This window comes from Acanthaster planci, linkage group LG20 (assembly GCF_054643075.1).
Source record: "Acanthaster planci isolate LZ-2023a linkage group LG20, COTS_SCS, whole genome shotgun sequence".
NCBI lineage: Eukaryota > Metazoa > Echinodermata > Asteroidea > Valvatida > Acanthasteridae > Acanthaster > Acanthaster planci.
In genome coordinates, this window is record NC_141796.1 from 3168043 (window position 1) to 3185079 (window position 17037).

The following is a 17037-nucleotide window of genomic DNA, read 5'->3' on the forward strand; positions in this document are numbered from 1 at the left end:
CTCAACCAACGTGAGGCATACCGTGCAAATCAGTGGGCGTTGTACGTGTCGCCGTACCGTTTCACTTTACGGGCTTCATGCCAGGCAAGGCGCCAAAGCGAAGTTCGAAGTTCATGAGCTACGCACACAAGACTAGGCAAACATGATCAGGGCCAGGGTCCGGGTAGGCCTATCTCATGTACACGTACGTGTATGTGTTGCCCACATGCAACACGTACACACGTTCGTGTCCATGGGGCTGAGGTGCGGAGGCATTTGGAGAAGGTGTTTCGACCCTCAGAAGCTCAGAGTCAGATTGAGAAATCAGCCAGTTTTGTCAAGAACCATGGCAACCAACAGACAGTAAGTAGCCTAGCCCTGGTAGTACAATCTGGATGTACCTGGTGAGCAGATCACTGATTGAACTGACCACTTCCGTAACGTTAGTCAGATTTCAGCTCAGAACATCCCGAAAGACACAATCATCAACAGCCATGGCATTGATTGACAACTCGGTCAGCCATGTCACGTGTACCGTAGGCCTAGTTGTAACTGCATTTGGTTGTTAGCTGAAACGTCTGGCAGGAAAAAACCACTGCAGTCATCGGCAGTGCATGTTGTAGGCCCTACCGTACCTGTGATGTAAAGTTACCCACGACCGTTTTTCGCTGGTCGTGGCACTATGATACGCTAGCCACACGTGGGCTTATGGGCAGTGTTGTATCACCATAATTGCCACCTACAGGGTGTTTTCATTATACAAACCGATCACATTCACAGCCAATGACAGTTAGGCCAAAGGCAGTATTCCTACCGTGGAAATACGAGGTGTGTACATGTAGGGCCTACTCTTTCTGCAAGTTTGTATGTCTCAGTTGTAGATGCCAAAAACTGCAAGATGTTTGGCCAGTTCCACATTGGCATGGCAGGCATCTTCATGTACATGTAGGCCCCCTAGGCTAGGCCTATTAAAGGCCAAGTTTTCTGCTAGAAGCTGGAAGTTGTTACCCTTTTGGTTTTAGTACCGGTACTTGCTGTTTGCCATAGTTCAGCCAGCCACTAGTTTTAGGCTTACATGTACATGTATGGTGACCTTACAAGTTACATACAAATGTACTGTACATGCATAGCGGTACATGTATTGTACTTGGGCAGGAAAGAGTTCCATGCCCAAACATCACTTGACACCCTTGGAAAAAACCCTGTGAGACTGGTCTAAAGTGTTTTCTAAGTAAATATTAAATACATTAAGTTAAATATATAACTTGTTTATCCTGCCAAATTTGACTTTTTAGAAATCACTGTCTGATTGCTAATTTAAAATCACTGCAAGGGAAGACCAGTGATGTTGGTGCCTTCAGTGTATGGAACTCTCACCCTTTTTGTGTATCATGGTTTTTTATAATGGCTTTTTTGCCTTCCCATAATCCATTATAATTTTTCTCAGGCAGCAACTGTCAGAAATGTGTCAAGGGACAAGCCCTTATTGATTTCAATGTCAGGATGGTCGGTTTAAACCCTACAAAAACACTGTATGTAACCACCAGCAGTGCCCTTCAAGTTGATCAGACGTGTACAGCACACGTGTACACGTACAGTAGCCTACACATGACTATGATGAGGTTGTTTAGTTTGGAATGCATTACCCATATGTCAATGCGTAGCTAATGGATACATGTACATGTAGCTAGCTACAAACATTACATGTACATGAAGTTTAGCATGTTCCTCTAGGAGTTACAGCCTGCATCTATAATTTAGGATCAATTTGAAGTACTCGAAGAAAATTAATCATCCATGGGAAATTGTGTCCCGAGATTTCTGTCTTGGCCAGCGCCACTTTGGAGCACCGAAGTGATTACATCATGAGCACAATTATGTTTGTACGTGTACATGTAATCCAGAGAATAGTATTTGAACCAACACGTACACACACAGACATGTACATGTACTCCATTGGTTTGCACTACACTTCCTGGTTTGAAATGACGTCACACTTTATAGAAAGATGGTGGCATTATTCCATCTATGGTACGGCCGTAAATAATGCTCAATCCACTTTACGTGTACGGTATGCCACAAAGAACAGTTCAAAAGCATAACAAATGAGTGCCATAGTGTCATACGATACATGTAGGTACAGTGGTCCAAGCGATGAGCAGTCAATGTGCTAAGGTGTAACCAACGAACAAGCAAATTGGTTAATTTTTGGTTATGTTTTAATGTACCGGCACCTTTCCTTGAAATGTACATGTAAGGCTTTGCTCTGCTTGGAGCCTCAAATGAATTCTGTTTGCAGAAGTACTGGTACATGTACACGGTGGCACTGGTAGACTACTGTACGTACATGTGGGTTGAAACACCGTGTAATGTCAACATAATGCCCGTATGCCAAAACTGTACAATACTCTTCGCATCTGACTTCAGTTCCCCAGGGGTGAGATTTCTCAGCATTTTAGTTGATTTCAGCTTTTTTTGTTTCGAATTTCAGCTTTTTCTCCCCACTGGCTGTGTGCAAATGTATCTTTCTCAGTTCAGCTTCTTTATGACTTTTTTTCAGCTGTTTTCAGCTATTCCTATTGTTGGTCAATCTCACCCCTGATTCCCCCGGTGCCTCCTAGTTCAGTATGTACACACTTTATCTGTTTATGTCGTTTTACATGCAGTCCTACTCCTGAAGTTGTTCCCAACACGTCACACTTTTCAAGGGGGGAGGTTACATGTACAGATAATTTTCATCCATTTTCCTCTTTTGCACATTCAAAGAAGTGCCTTACATGTACATGTACATGTACCTTATTTCAAAGTGTGCAGTTTTGCAAAAGAAATCAAAGGGCTGCAAGTAAAGCTTGTAATCAGGGATCACTGTGCTTTGCAAGCAAATGGAAGAAAAAGACAGATGATTTTCTATAAACCTGCAGACAGTCTGCAGGGGATTATCATGAATCATAATCATTCATGCATTTCGTGTACATGTATACAGTAAGCATCACAACCTGCTGTGTGTTCATTGCAATCTCTTTGTTTGGTCACAGTACACATGTACATGTGTTGTTAAGAATCACATGTACCTGTACAGTGTGTGTGGTACATACTATGCACATGTATTGCATGTTGGTCTAATACAGGCTGTAGGCAACGGAGGTCATTTTAGACAAAGTACACCAACGTGTAAAAAAGTTTATCATATTCCATACATGTCCATCATATTCCATGGCTGCTTCCTTTTGGGAGGCCAACTGGATAAAAAAAAATTACCATCGGAAAAATGAGGCAACAAGCAAAAAGTCAATTTACATTGCTGGTTAAAACCTGTCAGTATTGCTTAAAAGGCTTTTATGACAAGGAAGTGTTGTATTTTCAGTGAATTAATCCAATAATTGTTGAAGAAAGAGATGTAATGTAAAATGTTAAGGTAGATTTAATACTTCAAGTCTCGTAAAAAAAATGCACATGATGGTAGAAGTAATTGAAACAACAAAATCTTTCAGTTTTTTTAAATTACAGCAAAAAGTACCATACATGTAGGCCTACATGTTTACCACATGTTCCTTGTTGAACTCTCGATGCCTCAGGCTCAGGTTTCTTGGAAAGGGGCAGTGAAAGTTGTTACAATTTGACTTTTTAGCATCAAAACACATGTTTAGTTCCCACAGCCCTACTGTCTGACTGTACATGTACATGCAGACCTATATAGTACACATTTCTAAAAAGATGAACTCAGTATTTTTGCACGAAGTAGTTAAATACCACTTCCATTAATCAAACAATCTGTACCATTTACGGTTTACACCACTTAAGGCTGCCTGTGATTAAGGCCATTTGGCTTGGGACTTGAGCAAGTACATGTATGTTTCAAATTTACTTGGGAAAAAAATGCTTCACACTTGAGCCACACACACGCTGACTTGAGTTATTGAAAAGTGACTTCTGACCTGACCTTCAGGAAAGTTATCGGTGACTTGACTTTAATATGGAAATGACTTCTGACTTTACAAATGTGCATGTACATGCATAGAAAAGTGTCTGGTGACTTTATTTGTTGATTACGTGTACCTATTTGACTTATAGAGAAGTGACTTGTTACTTGTCCTATGGAGAAGTGACTTGTGACTTGACCAATGGAGAAGTTAGTTGGGACTTGACCCATGGAGAAGTGACTTGGGACTTGACCTAAAACTGACTTGTGACTTGACCTTATGGAGAAGTTACTTGTGACTTGACCTGTACAGAATTGAAGTGACTTGACCTATTGAGAAGTGACTTGACCTATGGAGAAGTGACTTGTGACTTGACCTATTGAGAAGTGACTTGACCTATGGAGAAGTGACTTGACCGTTAGAGAAGTGACTTGACCCTTGGAGAAGTGACTTGTGACTATGCATGGAAAATGTCTTAAATGTGTGTACGTGTACTTTCACCTTGACCTACAGAACAGTTATTTGTGACTTGTGTTAGTGGTCAAACATAATTTGACAACATTTTTCTGAGATCAGTTGTAAGCATGCTATCTGACAAATTTCTTGAGGTTTCATATTACAGTGTATCAAAACATGGCTAACTCACCACGGCACAGGTGCATTTATTTGTACCTGCATGTAGGCCAGTGGTGACAAAAACGGCTTGTAATTTCTCACCTTTTAGCCATAATTGTTCCGTGTTCAATCTACAGGGAGTATGCTTTGGTTCCCCTTTCTGAGGCGGGGTCTTTTGTGGAGCGATGCATGGTAGCAGTTGGGACCAAACCTAGCCACGCTAAGGACCTTGCTACACTGCTGGTGTGTGCCGACTACCGAGGACATTACAGCCATGGGATGAACCGGCTCGGTAAATCCTCGCTACATGTACACTGATTATCTTGAGTGCTGACTTGCTGTATAAAATCTGATGGGATTACATGTTCATGTACATGTGTATACACTTCAAAACCTACATCTGGACCATGCAAAGATATCCTTTCATGGTTCTCCTGCAGATCTGTCTATTGACTAACTTAAGAATTTTTTGTTTGTCTTGTCTTCTTTGCTAGCAATGTATGTTGAGGATATCAAGAGTGGGACCAATGCCAAGGACGGAGAACCAGTGATTCTCAATGAGCTGGCAGGCACTGCCTGGGTGGATGGACAGAATGTGCTGGGACCAGTGGTGGGGCGGTTCTGTACTGATCTGGCCATCAAGAAAGCAAAGGAAGCTGGGATTGGAATGGTGGTGGCCAAAGGTCAGTCATGATAGACTGGAGACCTGTCCTCACATCACACGTGATTGTGAGGACAAAAGGCAGGTACCTGTAGTGTCCTCAAAATGTCTACAGTTGCGTTGCTTGCTATCTGCGGTACATTGCCAGGTCTGCATTCAGAGTAATTTGATTTGCGTAGTGCACCCTGAAAAGCACAGAAAAACTCATGTAATACATGCATTAGAATGACTTGACCCAAAGATATCGGAGGTCATCGGATCACTGGCCAGTCACAGACCGTTATGTGCAAGGTACTATGGGCTGCATGTGTTCAGACCAATGTTATACTCAAGTCCATCACGATTCATTCAGTCTTAAGCCAATTCACAACCTATTCAAATGAGCTGTGACAAAAGCGTTCCTTTGTCGTTGTTCATCGTGTTACTTATGACTGGCCTTGTGAAGGAACTTGTGACTGGACTTGTGATGGACTCAAATACAACACTGGTTTAGATTATACGGCACCATTGGGTTATTTGTATCCGCTCAAAATAGGGATACAAAAATGAATAGTACGCTACATGAACTGTGTTACAATGCAGATAACCAGTTACCTGAAAAAGAATTCCTACTTAAACATTTCACAGAAAGAAAAAAAAACCAAGCATGTACCAACCTACATGCTGCCTACCAGTATGCTGTGAATGCATTCAAACTGTCAATTCCTTTCATCCAAGAGCTCCCTTACAACTGTTGGCCGTAGAGGACTAAATTACTGCATTTATGGTGAATGAAAACAGTACATCAATAGACAGATGTGGCCAAAGTGTTGATGGGCCAGAATCAATTTTATTTCTCCAATGGGCACTGAGCCTGGTCTGTGGAATCTATGGGCTGTGGTCTTACTCAGTAGACATTAACCACATAAACATTCACATGTACAATGTACATCAGCTAGTAATACATGTACATTTGTACATAATGTGTTTACATAAACTTTTCCAAGGATGGATTTGCCCTGGGGAGATGTGAATTAATTTTGGGTTTTTTTTTTTGCCCTTCCCGAAAATTAAATTAAAAATTAATCAACATCTCCCCAACCTAAATTCATCCTTGGAAATGGTTGTTCGCGGTACCATACCTGCTGCTACATCTGACTCAAACCAGCCAGCTGACACCAGCAAGCTCGGTGGTTGAGTGGTTAAGATGGCTGCACTAGTAAGCAGGAGGTGGGTTCAAGTCCCACCTGAGTACGCTTGTGATTTTTTTCACAAGCCTTCGGGGGCTTACACTGAGTATACAGTGCTGTAATACACGCCTGGCAGGGACAAAAAAAAATTCCAAAATTAATTATGTTTATATAAACCCAATTATGTGGAGGAAAGTGCCAAATGCTTATGAAATGCTGCCAGACACAGGCAAAATAAAGCTGAAATTTAAGAGTCCTACATGTAAATATCCCAACCAAGACACATTCCCATGGATGCAAATTTGTGTAAACATACATGTGCATATACATGTCTACGGCATGGCTTGTGCATGTACTGGTAACCCCAATTCAAATCAGTGCAGCAGTAAGGTACAACCCAGTCAAACAGTTACCGTCTAAGTCAAAATCTGATAAGGTCACATAGCTTAACGAATTGTACTCATTTTTTGTAAATTAGACCGTGTCCAAAACGGACTTCCAGAGCTACGGCTAGGTCTATTGTCTTTGCATCATTCATCATACTATCATTCTTGGTCTTTATTTTAAGATAAGAGTATACAGTCATCAGCCAAGAGTCATACTTGGGATTTAATGCCCAGGGGCAGGTCACTGACCTACATGTTCATGTAGAGTACCGGTATGAACAGTGAGGGTCCCAAAACAGAAGGAAAAGAAATACCATCTAATATGACACACTGCGACCTCCTAGTAAGGAAGTTACGGTGGTAAGCCGGTGGTGTAGAGAGCTGGTGACACCTGACTGCTTCAGCTTCAGTAAAAGTCTGTGGTAGGGGACAGTGTCAAAGGCCATGCTGAAGTCTGTTATAACAACATCAGCTTGGCCTTGGTGCTTCAACGAAATCGTTCATTGTTAGGGCGAGTTGTGTCTTCCATGACCATCCCTTCCATAAACCAAGTTGTAGAATCGCTAAGAATTCCCGTTTCTTGAAATGATTCATAACATTGGAGTAAATAACATGTTCTAAAAGTTAACAGGGTATAGACGTCAGTGAAACTTGTCTGCAGCTACCTACCGTAGTTCTGCGCATTTGCCTTTCTTTAATATTGATGAGATAGAGGCCTTCAACCCGTCTTCAAGTAGTTCTCCCGTGTCGATGGACTTCTGGGTGGGTGAACCTCACTCACTAATGCATTAATACAGACCTTTCATATGTACAAGTATGTATGATAACGTAAACGTGGAAGCCATTTTATTGTTGTATTTTTTAATTCCATAAAAATGCTATGTACATGTACATGTGTGGAGGCCAATCGGGCCATTACTTTTTTTTTTCCTTCTGTAATGCCCGCCAATCAGAATGCACACTTCAGTTCAAAATTCTGAAATTTGTATACTTGCGGAGACATGGCTTTGTTCTCCAGTACTAATTCGGTTGCGTGTGAAACGATGTTTTCAAAATTCTCCCATTTCAACATGAATCACTCTCCTGGACTGAAGTTTCGACAGAATGTCCCTTATATGATACAATTAAAATTGTGACAGATTCTTACACCTTAAAAATTTCTCTTGTTTGAGCAATTTCCAAATATCAGTTTCGTAAAATCCTTGTGGAGACCTATTCACGTTTAGAAATTCTTTGTGGAGACCTATTCAACCCCTTTTCCTAGGTCTCTGCAAGGCACCATATTTCGGCACATAATGTGTGACACCTTCATGTACATGTACCGGTATTTATTGGTATGTACAGTACGTACATGTACATGTAGATGCACAGGTACTAGTAATGTTGTTGGTTGTATATGTACATAAATGTTCATGTATTGCACTTAGTAACCCCCAGTCATGCCAGTACATGCAAATGGTGCATGTACATCACAGTGCATTCATGCATACCGGCCCCAGTGTGGTATGTTCCCAAGGATAGCAACAGATCAACTTCTGAATCTAAGACGACCTCTGTCAAGAGAATACTATGTATGGGGAACTAAAATTTTGTTGTCATTTTTGTATTTGAGCATGCCTGTGTTCTTATCATATCCTCTGAGGGGATGTGAACGAGAGAGAAGTTTTAATAGCTGAATTATGTAGCCGCTTCAGTATACATGTAGAACATCAAAACATAATGTGGAACTCCCTGTAACCTATGTGCTTATGAAGGTCATTGGTACAGCGCCCTCAGTATTGTAAGCTTGCATTAGACCATGACATGTAGTCACAGCCACCTAACATGTACGCGGTACATGTAAGTTGTCAAGCTGTATTCGTTCACATACAGGTATACATGTACAAGTGATGGGGTCATCTTTCAGTTGTTTCAGCGATCTCTTCAATGCACATCTTATATGTTTTAATCCTTATTCTCACAGATCTTCTGTTTTATTTTTCTTATGTTTTAAGGTTCCAATCATTATGGTATTGCTGGCTGGTACACCATGCGTTGTGCAGATGCAGGCATGCTGGGCATGTCATTTACTAACACTTCGCCCCTCGTCGTGCCCACCAGAGCACGAAAGGTGGGCTTTACAGTGCAGTTTTCTAGTCTGAATACGTGTAGATGGCCTAGACATGAGCCATTTTGTCAAACTTTGTTGATCTGCAAGGTACAACTCATGTACATGTACACGTAGATCTTTGACTTTTGAAGTTGAGGGAAAATTTTTGCTGAAATTAAAATGGAACCGGCTCAAAGGAAACGTTACCAACTGGCTAAGCTGTTCACATGTAATGGATGTGTAGGTCATTGTAACAATGCCCTCTAGTACACATGTACATGTACATATAGGATGAAAGGTCATTACAGTCTATGAAGCTACATGTATTCATAACTAGCCCATAATCGTCAAGTACATGTCCATGTCATGCAGCTCATCTGTTCATTTTTGCTCATACATGTGCATTATTCACCGTCTTCCTGGCAAAGTCAACCATCCTATTCATTATCACCCATGTATCCCAACAGTGCACAGTAAAGCATCAGTCTGTGCTACATGTATGCTTAGATGATCCCAGCTCAGGTGCTACAGATGGAGTGACCATTGAGCACTGTAGTTTAGGCCAGTATAGGGTCGATAACCTCACCAACTTTCAGGGTTCTTACCATGCAGTTGGTGCACTATTACACGTTAACATAAATGTTACCAGGTCAACTTAGGTGAATAAAAAAGCCTGATATTTTAAGTTTTCTTAAATATCTCAGTACTTTGTGGAGACCCCAGGAAAACCTGTTAGTGTTTGGTTTGATGCAGTACCTGTCTCCTTTGTCGTTTGCAAATATAAAAATAAAACGCTCAGAGTACGGTGCATTCTTAACCCTAACCCTCCTCAATCCTCCAAAATCCTTTGGGTGATTTTGGAGGATTTTTAAGGATGAATGGCAAAAGTGTATGGCTGGTGGGAACTTGTGTTATTTATGCTTAGTCATGCGTAAATTTAGCCGGGCATTACTTTGAAATCTACCACACTCTTTGAGAAAGCCACTTGCACTGCCTCAGCATAATGGCAGGAATTACCAGAAGATCTTGACGGACTGAGGAGCTGGGTACCTCTCATTCTTAGCTCGAGTTCAAAGATCGCAGGATTGAGGATAAATGCAATTTTTGGACTTGGGCCACTGGAAGATTTTGGAGGATTGAGGGTGTGCCCCAGCAAAAGAAACTAGTGGGTTAGGGTTAGGCAAATGTTTATAATTGATAGAAATATTTCATTTATTTATCAATTGTAATGAACTAAGTAAAGTGTTTTTAAAAATTAAAAGCCCCTTAAAAATAATATTAAGTGAAAGAGGATAAACCATGGCTAACGCTTTGACAGTATTTTTTTTTAAATGTGTTTTTCACTTTTTGAATTCAATAATTTATATTAACTTTGATGTGCTTGGTATCTACCGTTAGTGGCAATGTGTTCCATTTCATCAATGCATCTTAGTTTTTTACTAACATTTTAATGTTAATTTACACGCACAGTTATTGTTATCACATCAACCATTGCCATCATGACTTTGACATTACCATCATTGTTTTGTATATTGACAAGTTTTTTGTGGTCAGCATTCCCATTCATTGCTGTTAATTTCCTTTTACTTATTTTGTTTTTAGCCTATTTTAGGAACAAATCCCTTGTCATTGGCAGCACCAGCAGAAAATGGAGACAGCTTTGTTCTTGACATGGCAACATCCACTGTAGCCTGGGGAAAGGTGAGGATTTGAACCACTCCAGGCACAAAGACATGTTCCCCACACATTACAGTGGACAGAGTTACACGTAGGCTGATGAAGTGAGCAGTAGGCAACACCATTCATGCTGCATTCCCAGTTGCCATGTATGTGCTACAGAGGCCTTGCAAAAATATTCCTAAAATTGTATTTATAAGCAGTCTTAGACTGCCAATTGACCTTCACATATGGAATGTGTATTACCCCCAAAATCTTTGCTACATGCTGGCTCAATTGTTGCACAATACCAGCATGTATTTGATAGAATACTAAAAAGCATGCTCTCACTGTGAATTTCAGCACCATGAATTTGCAGTTAATTTGCAGTTTCACTGTGAAATTGTGTTTTCACTGCAACTTCATGGCAGTTCACATGGTGAAAACACCGTGAAAAAAATCCCGGTGGTGACCCCTTGCCGACACCTTGAGGTCAAGTGAAAACACCGTGAAAATGCAGTGAGCTCATCTAGGGGGCCTTCCTCATTAACTTTGCAGTGGGGCTAATCCTTTAAATGCTTTACGGACCTATTATCTGAATCCCTCATAAAAGTCTTACTGTGGTGGTGACAGGTGTAAATGTACACTGAACACCCCAATCACAATGTTCGCATCCTTGCCATGTACATGTAACCCCGGCCAGGTTGTTCATACACTACATCATGGCCTGTAGCTGAATGAGAACATTGTAGGGACTTCAGCAAAACGACTCCCCACAAATTGTGTCACCTCACAGAAACATTTATTTCAATGTTCTGGCATATCTGTGATTTATATTAAATTTGCTTGAGTAGAGTTATACTCATGAATATTCTGGAAATTCATAATTCCCATGGCCATTTATGATTACTCATCGACAATTAAACAACAGTCAGCACCGAGTGCACACTGTTATGCATGATGTTGGAGCAGAAAACACTAGTGCCAAAAAGAATGTTGAAATTTGGGGAAGACGCTGACTAGTGAAAACTCTGCTTATGGACTAGTAAAAAGCCATCATTGCTGGTCCGGCTGGCAACGGGCAAATCCTGTCAATGCACGATGTCATATGTACACTGCGCTTGCTGGATTGGACAATGATGTACACGCCGTTGGTATCCTCGCTCGCTCTGATGCTATATTGTCGGCTTTGTTATTCCACCACTTTGTATACAGTTTCACAGTCTTTTGGCAATTCCATAATTCGGTGTGGTAACTTCACCACTCAATGTGCCTTTTGCCCACAAAAGTTGGAAATATTCATATGTCTTCTGGTATGTGGTCAGGGGGGGTGTTGTGACATCTAACACCAAGTTTCGTGGAATTTTATGAATCATGTCACATTTTAGGGCTGAAAAAAAGACTTGTGTCCTTCCTCCATGGTTCTACATAAGCAAAATGTGCTTATCAACTTTTCAGCTGCATCCGGCAAATTTGAGCCATCGTACGTGTATCCATCTCTTCTCACAGCTCAAAAAAGAAAAAATCAATCCTGTCTTTCCCAGGAAAGACAGGATCCTGTCTTCACAAAACACCTGCTTTACATTCACAACATGTGGAAAGAAAGTTTTGTGGTTTTCACAAGTTCCCTTCGCATTTCGCTATCACAGTTTCGAAAACACGCACGCGATATTGCTTCATGCAAGGTTTCCGCTGGTTCCCGCTGCGCCGTGCTACTGCCAAAAAGGTGTGATGGCAACGCGGCAACCAGTCCATGCATTAAAATAGCGTTGTGCAATTCGCTGTACACACACACAAAACTCTACGTGGCTGCACATAGAAAAATGATGTCGCAGGAAGTACAAGTTACGTGTACTTCCCAGAACTTGATTAGTTGGATATATAATATATATATACGTATTTTTCATATGCAGCAAGGTATGAGACGGAGAGAACCCCCCCCCGCTTTGTGTTGGTCATTGTCTCGCAGGAATCTGGGGAATTCCTTTCAGACATCTTGGGGGGATGTGTTAAGTAACAATAGTCTGGAATGTGTATAGGGATTGGACATGTGGGGGGGTACCCCTCAGTCTCATTTCTTGCTGGGTATAGTATTTTTTGTGTTCACAAATTTAATTTGAGGTTACATATATGTTGCTTGATCGGCCTAAGGTGCAACACGACATGACGTCACTAAAGGTTTCATTGGTGTCCGTGGGAGAGGACGTTAAACTGGCATTGGATGAAATTTCAGGCTATTCATGGTGAGAAAGACAGCAATAGGTGGAAAGGCTTGCGGTTGCACCATGCGAAGGAATATATAGAAACTGGGAAGGAATATAAGTAAACTGGCATTGTTAGAAAATGATACCAGCCAACATCTACTCAGGTCATTTGCAAGAGTATGAGCTGTATGCACGACTGTTGACCGTGCAATGAACAGTCGCGCTGCGCACTAGCTACGTGTATACATGTAGCACATGAGCCTCGTACATTAAGCAGGCAATCACAACTGTTCAGGCTATGGACTTATACAGTGAGCTTGAAAGTGCTGCGCCGCTGATTTAAAACACGAGTCATTAAATGTGAGAAAAGTTTTGAAAATGTGGCAGTGTTCCTCAAATGACCACTGCCGGTTTGGCCATTGATTTTGGAGAATGCAGTGGCTCAATGAATTTTTTAGTGGCCCCGTGCCAGCAGAGCATCGTTAAGATTGAGCGTGCATGAGGCATGAGTGTCAAGGGCTGACGCGACAGTGGATCTTGCTGAAGTACTGTCGGTTGAGTTCGTGATGAGGGAGGAGTTTACACTCCAGACTTAAACAGGGGTATTCAATGGCCCCTTTTGTTGGTAACTGCTGCACTAATTCCTGGCTGTCTATCACACTAATCTTTTATTACGCTAGTTATGAATATCAATAGGACCATCAGCTACCAAGATGTTGACATTGCTGCGCTAATTCCTGGCTGTCTATCACACTAATCTTTTATTACGCTTCGACAGTTAATCCGCTGTTTTCACACCTTCCATGGTGGGAAGCTGGACTGGTGTACCGTTATGAATAACAATAGGACCATCAGCTACCAAGATGTTGACATGAAAAGGCTAATCCACTCCCAAGCTGATCAACTTTCCACGGGCTTACATTGCCTTGACAAAAATTTCACTGTGATTTAATGGTAAAACTGCATCTTCACGGTGTTGAAAGTTCATAGTGTCTTGTCTGCTCTCTGATGAAGCAAAGTCTAAGACACGGTACAAATAGATGTTCATACACGTAGTTTGTATATTTTGTATTGTATGTATTATTATATGTACTGGCTGAACGTGGTACAGTATAATGTACATATATATATGTCCGTGTTGTTTTACCCCTGCTCATCATGCCAGTCTACTGTTGGATGACTGCCCAGCAGTCAGTTACAAGCCACCTGTGCGTTGCATAAAGGAGAGTAGCCCTCATCTCCTCTTAAGACTGTGTCTCCCAAAGGATGATTGATGCAATTTCTGCTATTGACCCGTAATATGCACTTGAAGCATGCATAGAGTGGCAGTGGGATCTAAGACGTGTGTTTTTTTCTCCATGTTGGCAGAAATGAGCAGATGTAACAGGGCAGCCAGTTGTATGATTCTGCACCTTAGTGTGGTCTTCATGCTCTAGATCTGAGATACAGGTTTTTTGGGGAGGTAGATCTCATGAGTGGCGATACCAGTACATACCAATTCACAGGCTGAAATCCAGCAGTCATATGTTGTGTCCTTGGGCAAGCCACTTTATCCTGACCTGCCTGCTTGTACTTGCTTCCCTACAGCCAGGCATAGATATGGGCAATGGCATTAGGTGTGGTGGACCTGCTAGGGACTTGCATCCTACATGTATTAGTTATGGGTGAATAGAAATGTACTTTCAGTCATTTCTGCTCAGGAAACAAAGGATAAATCCCAGCCTTCGGAGACATGGTACCTTGAGAACAACCTTGTTTAGATAAAGGTAGAGGCCATTCTGGTATGAGGTCCCTGAGACTTTGTGCTTGATCATCATACGGTGTGGGTCAGCCTACCTACAATACATACAAGACCCGGTTTTCAACGGCATGGAATATTTTCTACAACCAATTTCAATTTCCCGATGAAAGCCACGCTTAATCCCATTTGTGTACTTGTTTACAGCAGGTGGTTTCTATGTTGTTCACAGGTGGAGCTTAACCACATGAAAAAAGTGTCTATTCCAAGTGGCTGGGGAACTGACTCCAATGGAAAGGTAAGATGTCAGGGGTCGACATGTACATATGTACAATGCTCATTTGCACGGCCAACCTCCAATAGTCATAGTACATACTCTGTAGTGAGTCAGCCATTTATCAGCGGCTGGCATTCTCTCCGTGACAGTGTGCTAGAATTTAGCATTTTGTTCTTCAGTTGTTCACAGAATAGTTGTGGAAAGAGGGCGGCACAGATTAACACCCCCATCCAGTAAGGGCTGAACTTTGGCTACTGCCCGAGTTCAGAACAGATCAGACGCTAAAAAGTTATGCCTGACCTCAACACTGTTGGCTTCCATACTGTTCATTGCATGTTGCACATCAGACAGAGGGGTTTGTTTTCATGTAACGGGCATGAAACATTTATTTCATTAGTAAGTGGCATAACAGTCGCTGTGTCCCAGCTATCTGTGTAGTCGTTGCCTTCAAATAAGAGTGGATCCCACAGCTCCTGATGAGCAGTTCAGAATAAAAACAGCAGCAGAGTTGGGAAAAAAAATGAAAAAAAAACAGGATGGATACTTGGTTGGTAGTACCCCAGGACACTATTTGCACCTACATGTACATGCATTCGAATCCCCTAGTATCACACTAAAACATTTGTCTGCTAGGTTACAGAAAACCCGTCAGAAGTGCTGAATGGCGGTGGCTTGATGGCTCTGGGTGGTCCCGAAATCTTAGGAGGATATAAGGTATGTGTAGACTTGATGCTTTATTATTGAAATTCAATGATGAGCAAAGTGTAGTCATTCTAGTCAGTCATAAGGGGGACAGAAGTGTGACATGGCACTGGATATGGAGCTGCATAATGATATCAAGCTGTTTGTCCCCTGCTTCCCTTCTGCTCCTGCTTTACACATGCAAGTACTGTGCAGGCAGATTTTATGTGCATACTCAACGTTTAAAATACTTGCAGTACAGTGTAACAGGAACATAATGAAAAGAAAGTACATGTACATTATAGTGAATGAAAGCTGTCATTTTGTAACTAAAATGTTATACACTTTTCATTGCTTGTCCTACAGAGTTATTTCTGCAAAAAAGGGCACTGTTATCTGCATGTTCTTTCAAAACATCTGAGCATCACAGGACTAAATTTATCACAAAATTTCTATATCGAGGTTAATTGAAATATTGTATGTGGCTTTAAGCTGTTTATTTTTGCTAGTTTCTATTCTGAATGGGACATGAATATACATGTATGTTGAATGTGACATTAACCCTGACCCCCTAGGGTGTATGTAAACTCGTATGGAAATTGGAGGATTTGGGGCTGTTAGGATTAAGGTAAGTTCATGCATAGATAATGTCCTGCTACATGTAAATGAACAAAGGAAGTTCTGTCTGCATTATACAGTTGTTGCCTGCTGTGTAGGGCTCTATGGTATTTGCCCTTGGGTGCCATTTCCACCCCCCCGGGGTACAACATGCCATAGACCCCTACACAGCAGGTTACAATTGTACACTGTATAGGTGTTTTCATAATCAAAGGCTTCATGAATGTACACAATATAATTGATATACATTGTGATATTTCTTTTGTTCAATGTTACTTGACCAACTCTCAGACGCCAAGTTTCCATCAGCTGAACCCCATCAGTGTTGAAAGATAATCTATGGCACTATTTGGGCAATAAATAAAATTACCAACAAGGTGTGCCTTCAATTTCTGTGTACATATCAGTGATGATATCACATTACTTGTATTTAACAGTGAACTTGTTAGGCACAGCTGATTGGTAACTTGGAGTAACTTTATACGTAGATGTTAGTGTTTCCTGGAAAGCAGGTAGAATGCCAGTACAGTGTGCCCGCCCCTGTCTCATCAATAATTGAACACCTGAAGACAGATGTAGAAACCGTTTGTCACAATATGGTTATTCTCTATAGTATACCCCGTGGTGACCTCTGTGAAATGAAATATACATGTACAGTATGTAACTAAAAGTTCCTGCAAAAGGACTGCTATTTTTGGATGGTCATCTGCTCTTTTTGTCCAAGAATGATTCACAGTGTTCATTTTGGAATTTGCAAAGGATTCTGATAATGAAATGACACAAACCTGTTTGAAGTCCATTCTGCATCTGACATTTTCTGTCCTTTGTGACATGAAGGTACATCCAAGTACAGTACAAGTTGTGTGGATTAGTCCACTAGCAAAGTTCATGAACAATTGGTAGATTACATCTACACCTTCATCAACCAAATAAACAAAGTCCCAATCAGCAACAAACAAGTATTCAAAAATACCTCAGACAGTCTCCCTATTCAACAATGTGCAACTTGACCGTGTATTAACATTTGATAATGCCCAGTGAGAA

At 41.3% G+C, this 17037-nt stretch overlaps 1 protein-coding gene across 1 annotated transcript in view; it reads left to right on the plus strand.

The window, feature by feature from the left end:
- The window catches only part of LOC110975448 (uncharacterized), a 27779-nt gene continuing 10742 nt past the window's right edge, over positions 1-17037 (plus strand). The window contains exons 1-7 of the mRNA XM_022227961.2: positions 1-342; positions 4652-4806; positions 5009-5197; positions 8725-8840; positions 10422-10520; positions 14650-14715; positions 15328-15408. Coding sequence (XP_022083653.2) covers positions 143-342; positions 4652-4806; positions 5009-5197; positions 8725-8840; positions 10422-10520; positions 14650-14715; positions 15328-15408 — 906 coding nt within the window. The 5' untranslated portion in view covers positions 1-142. The remainder of the gene's footprint in view (positions 343-4651; positions 4807-5008; positions 5198-8724; positions 8841-10421; positions 10521-14649; positions 14716-15327; positions 15409-17037) is intronic.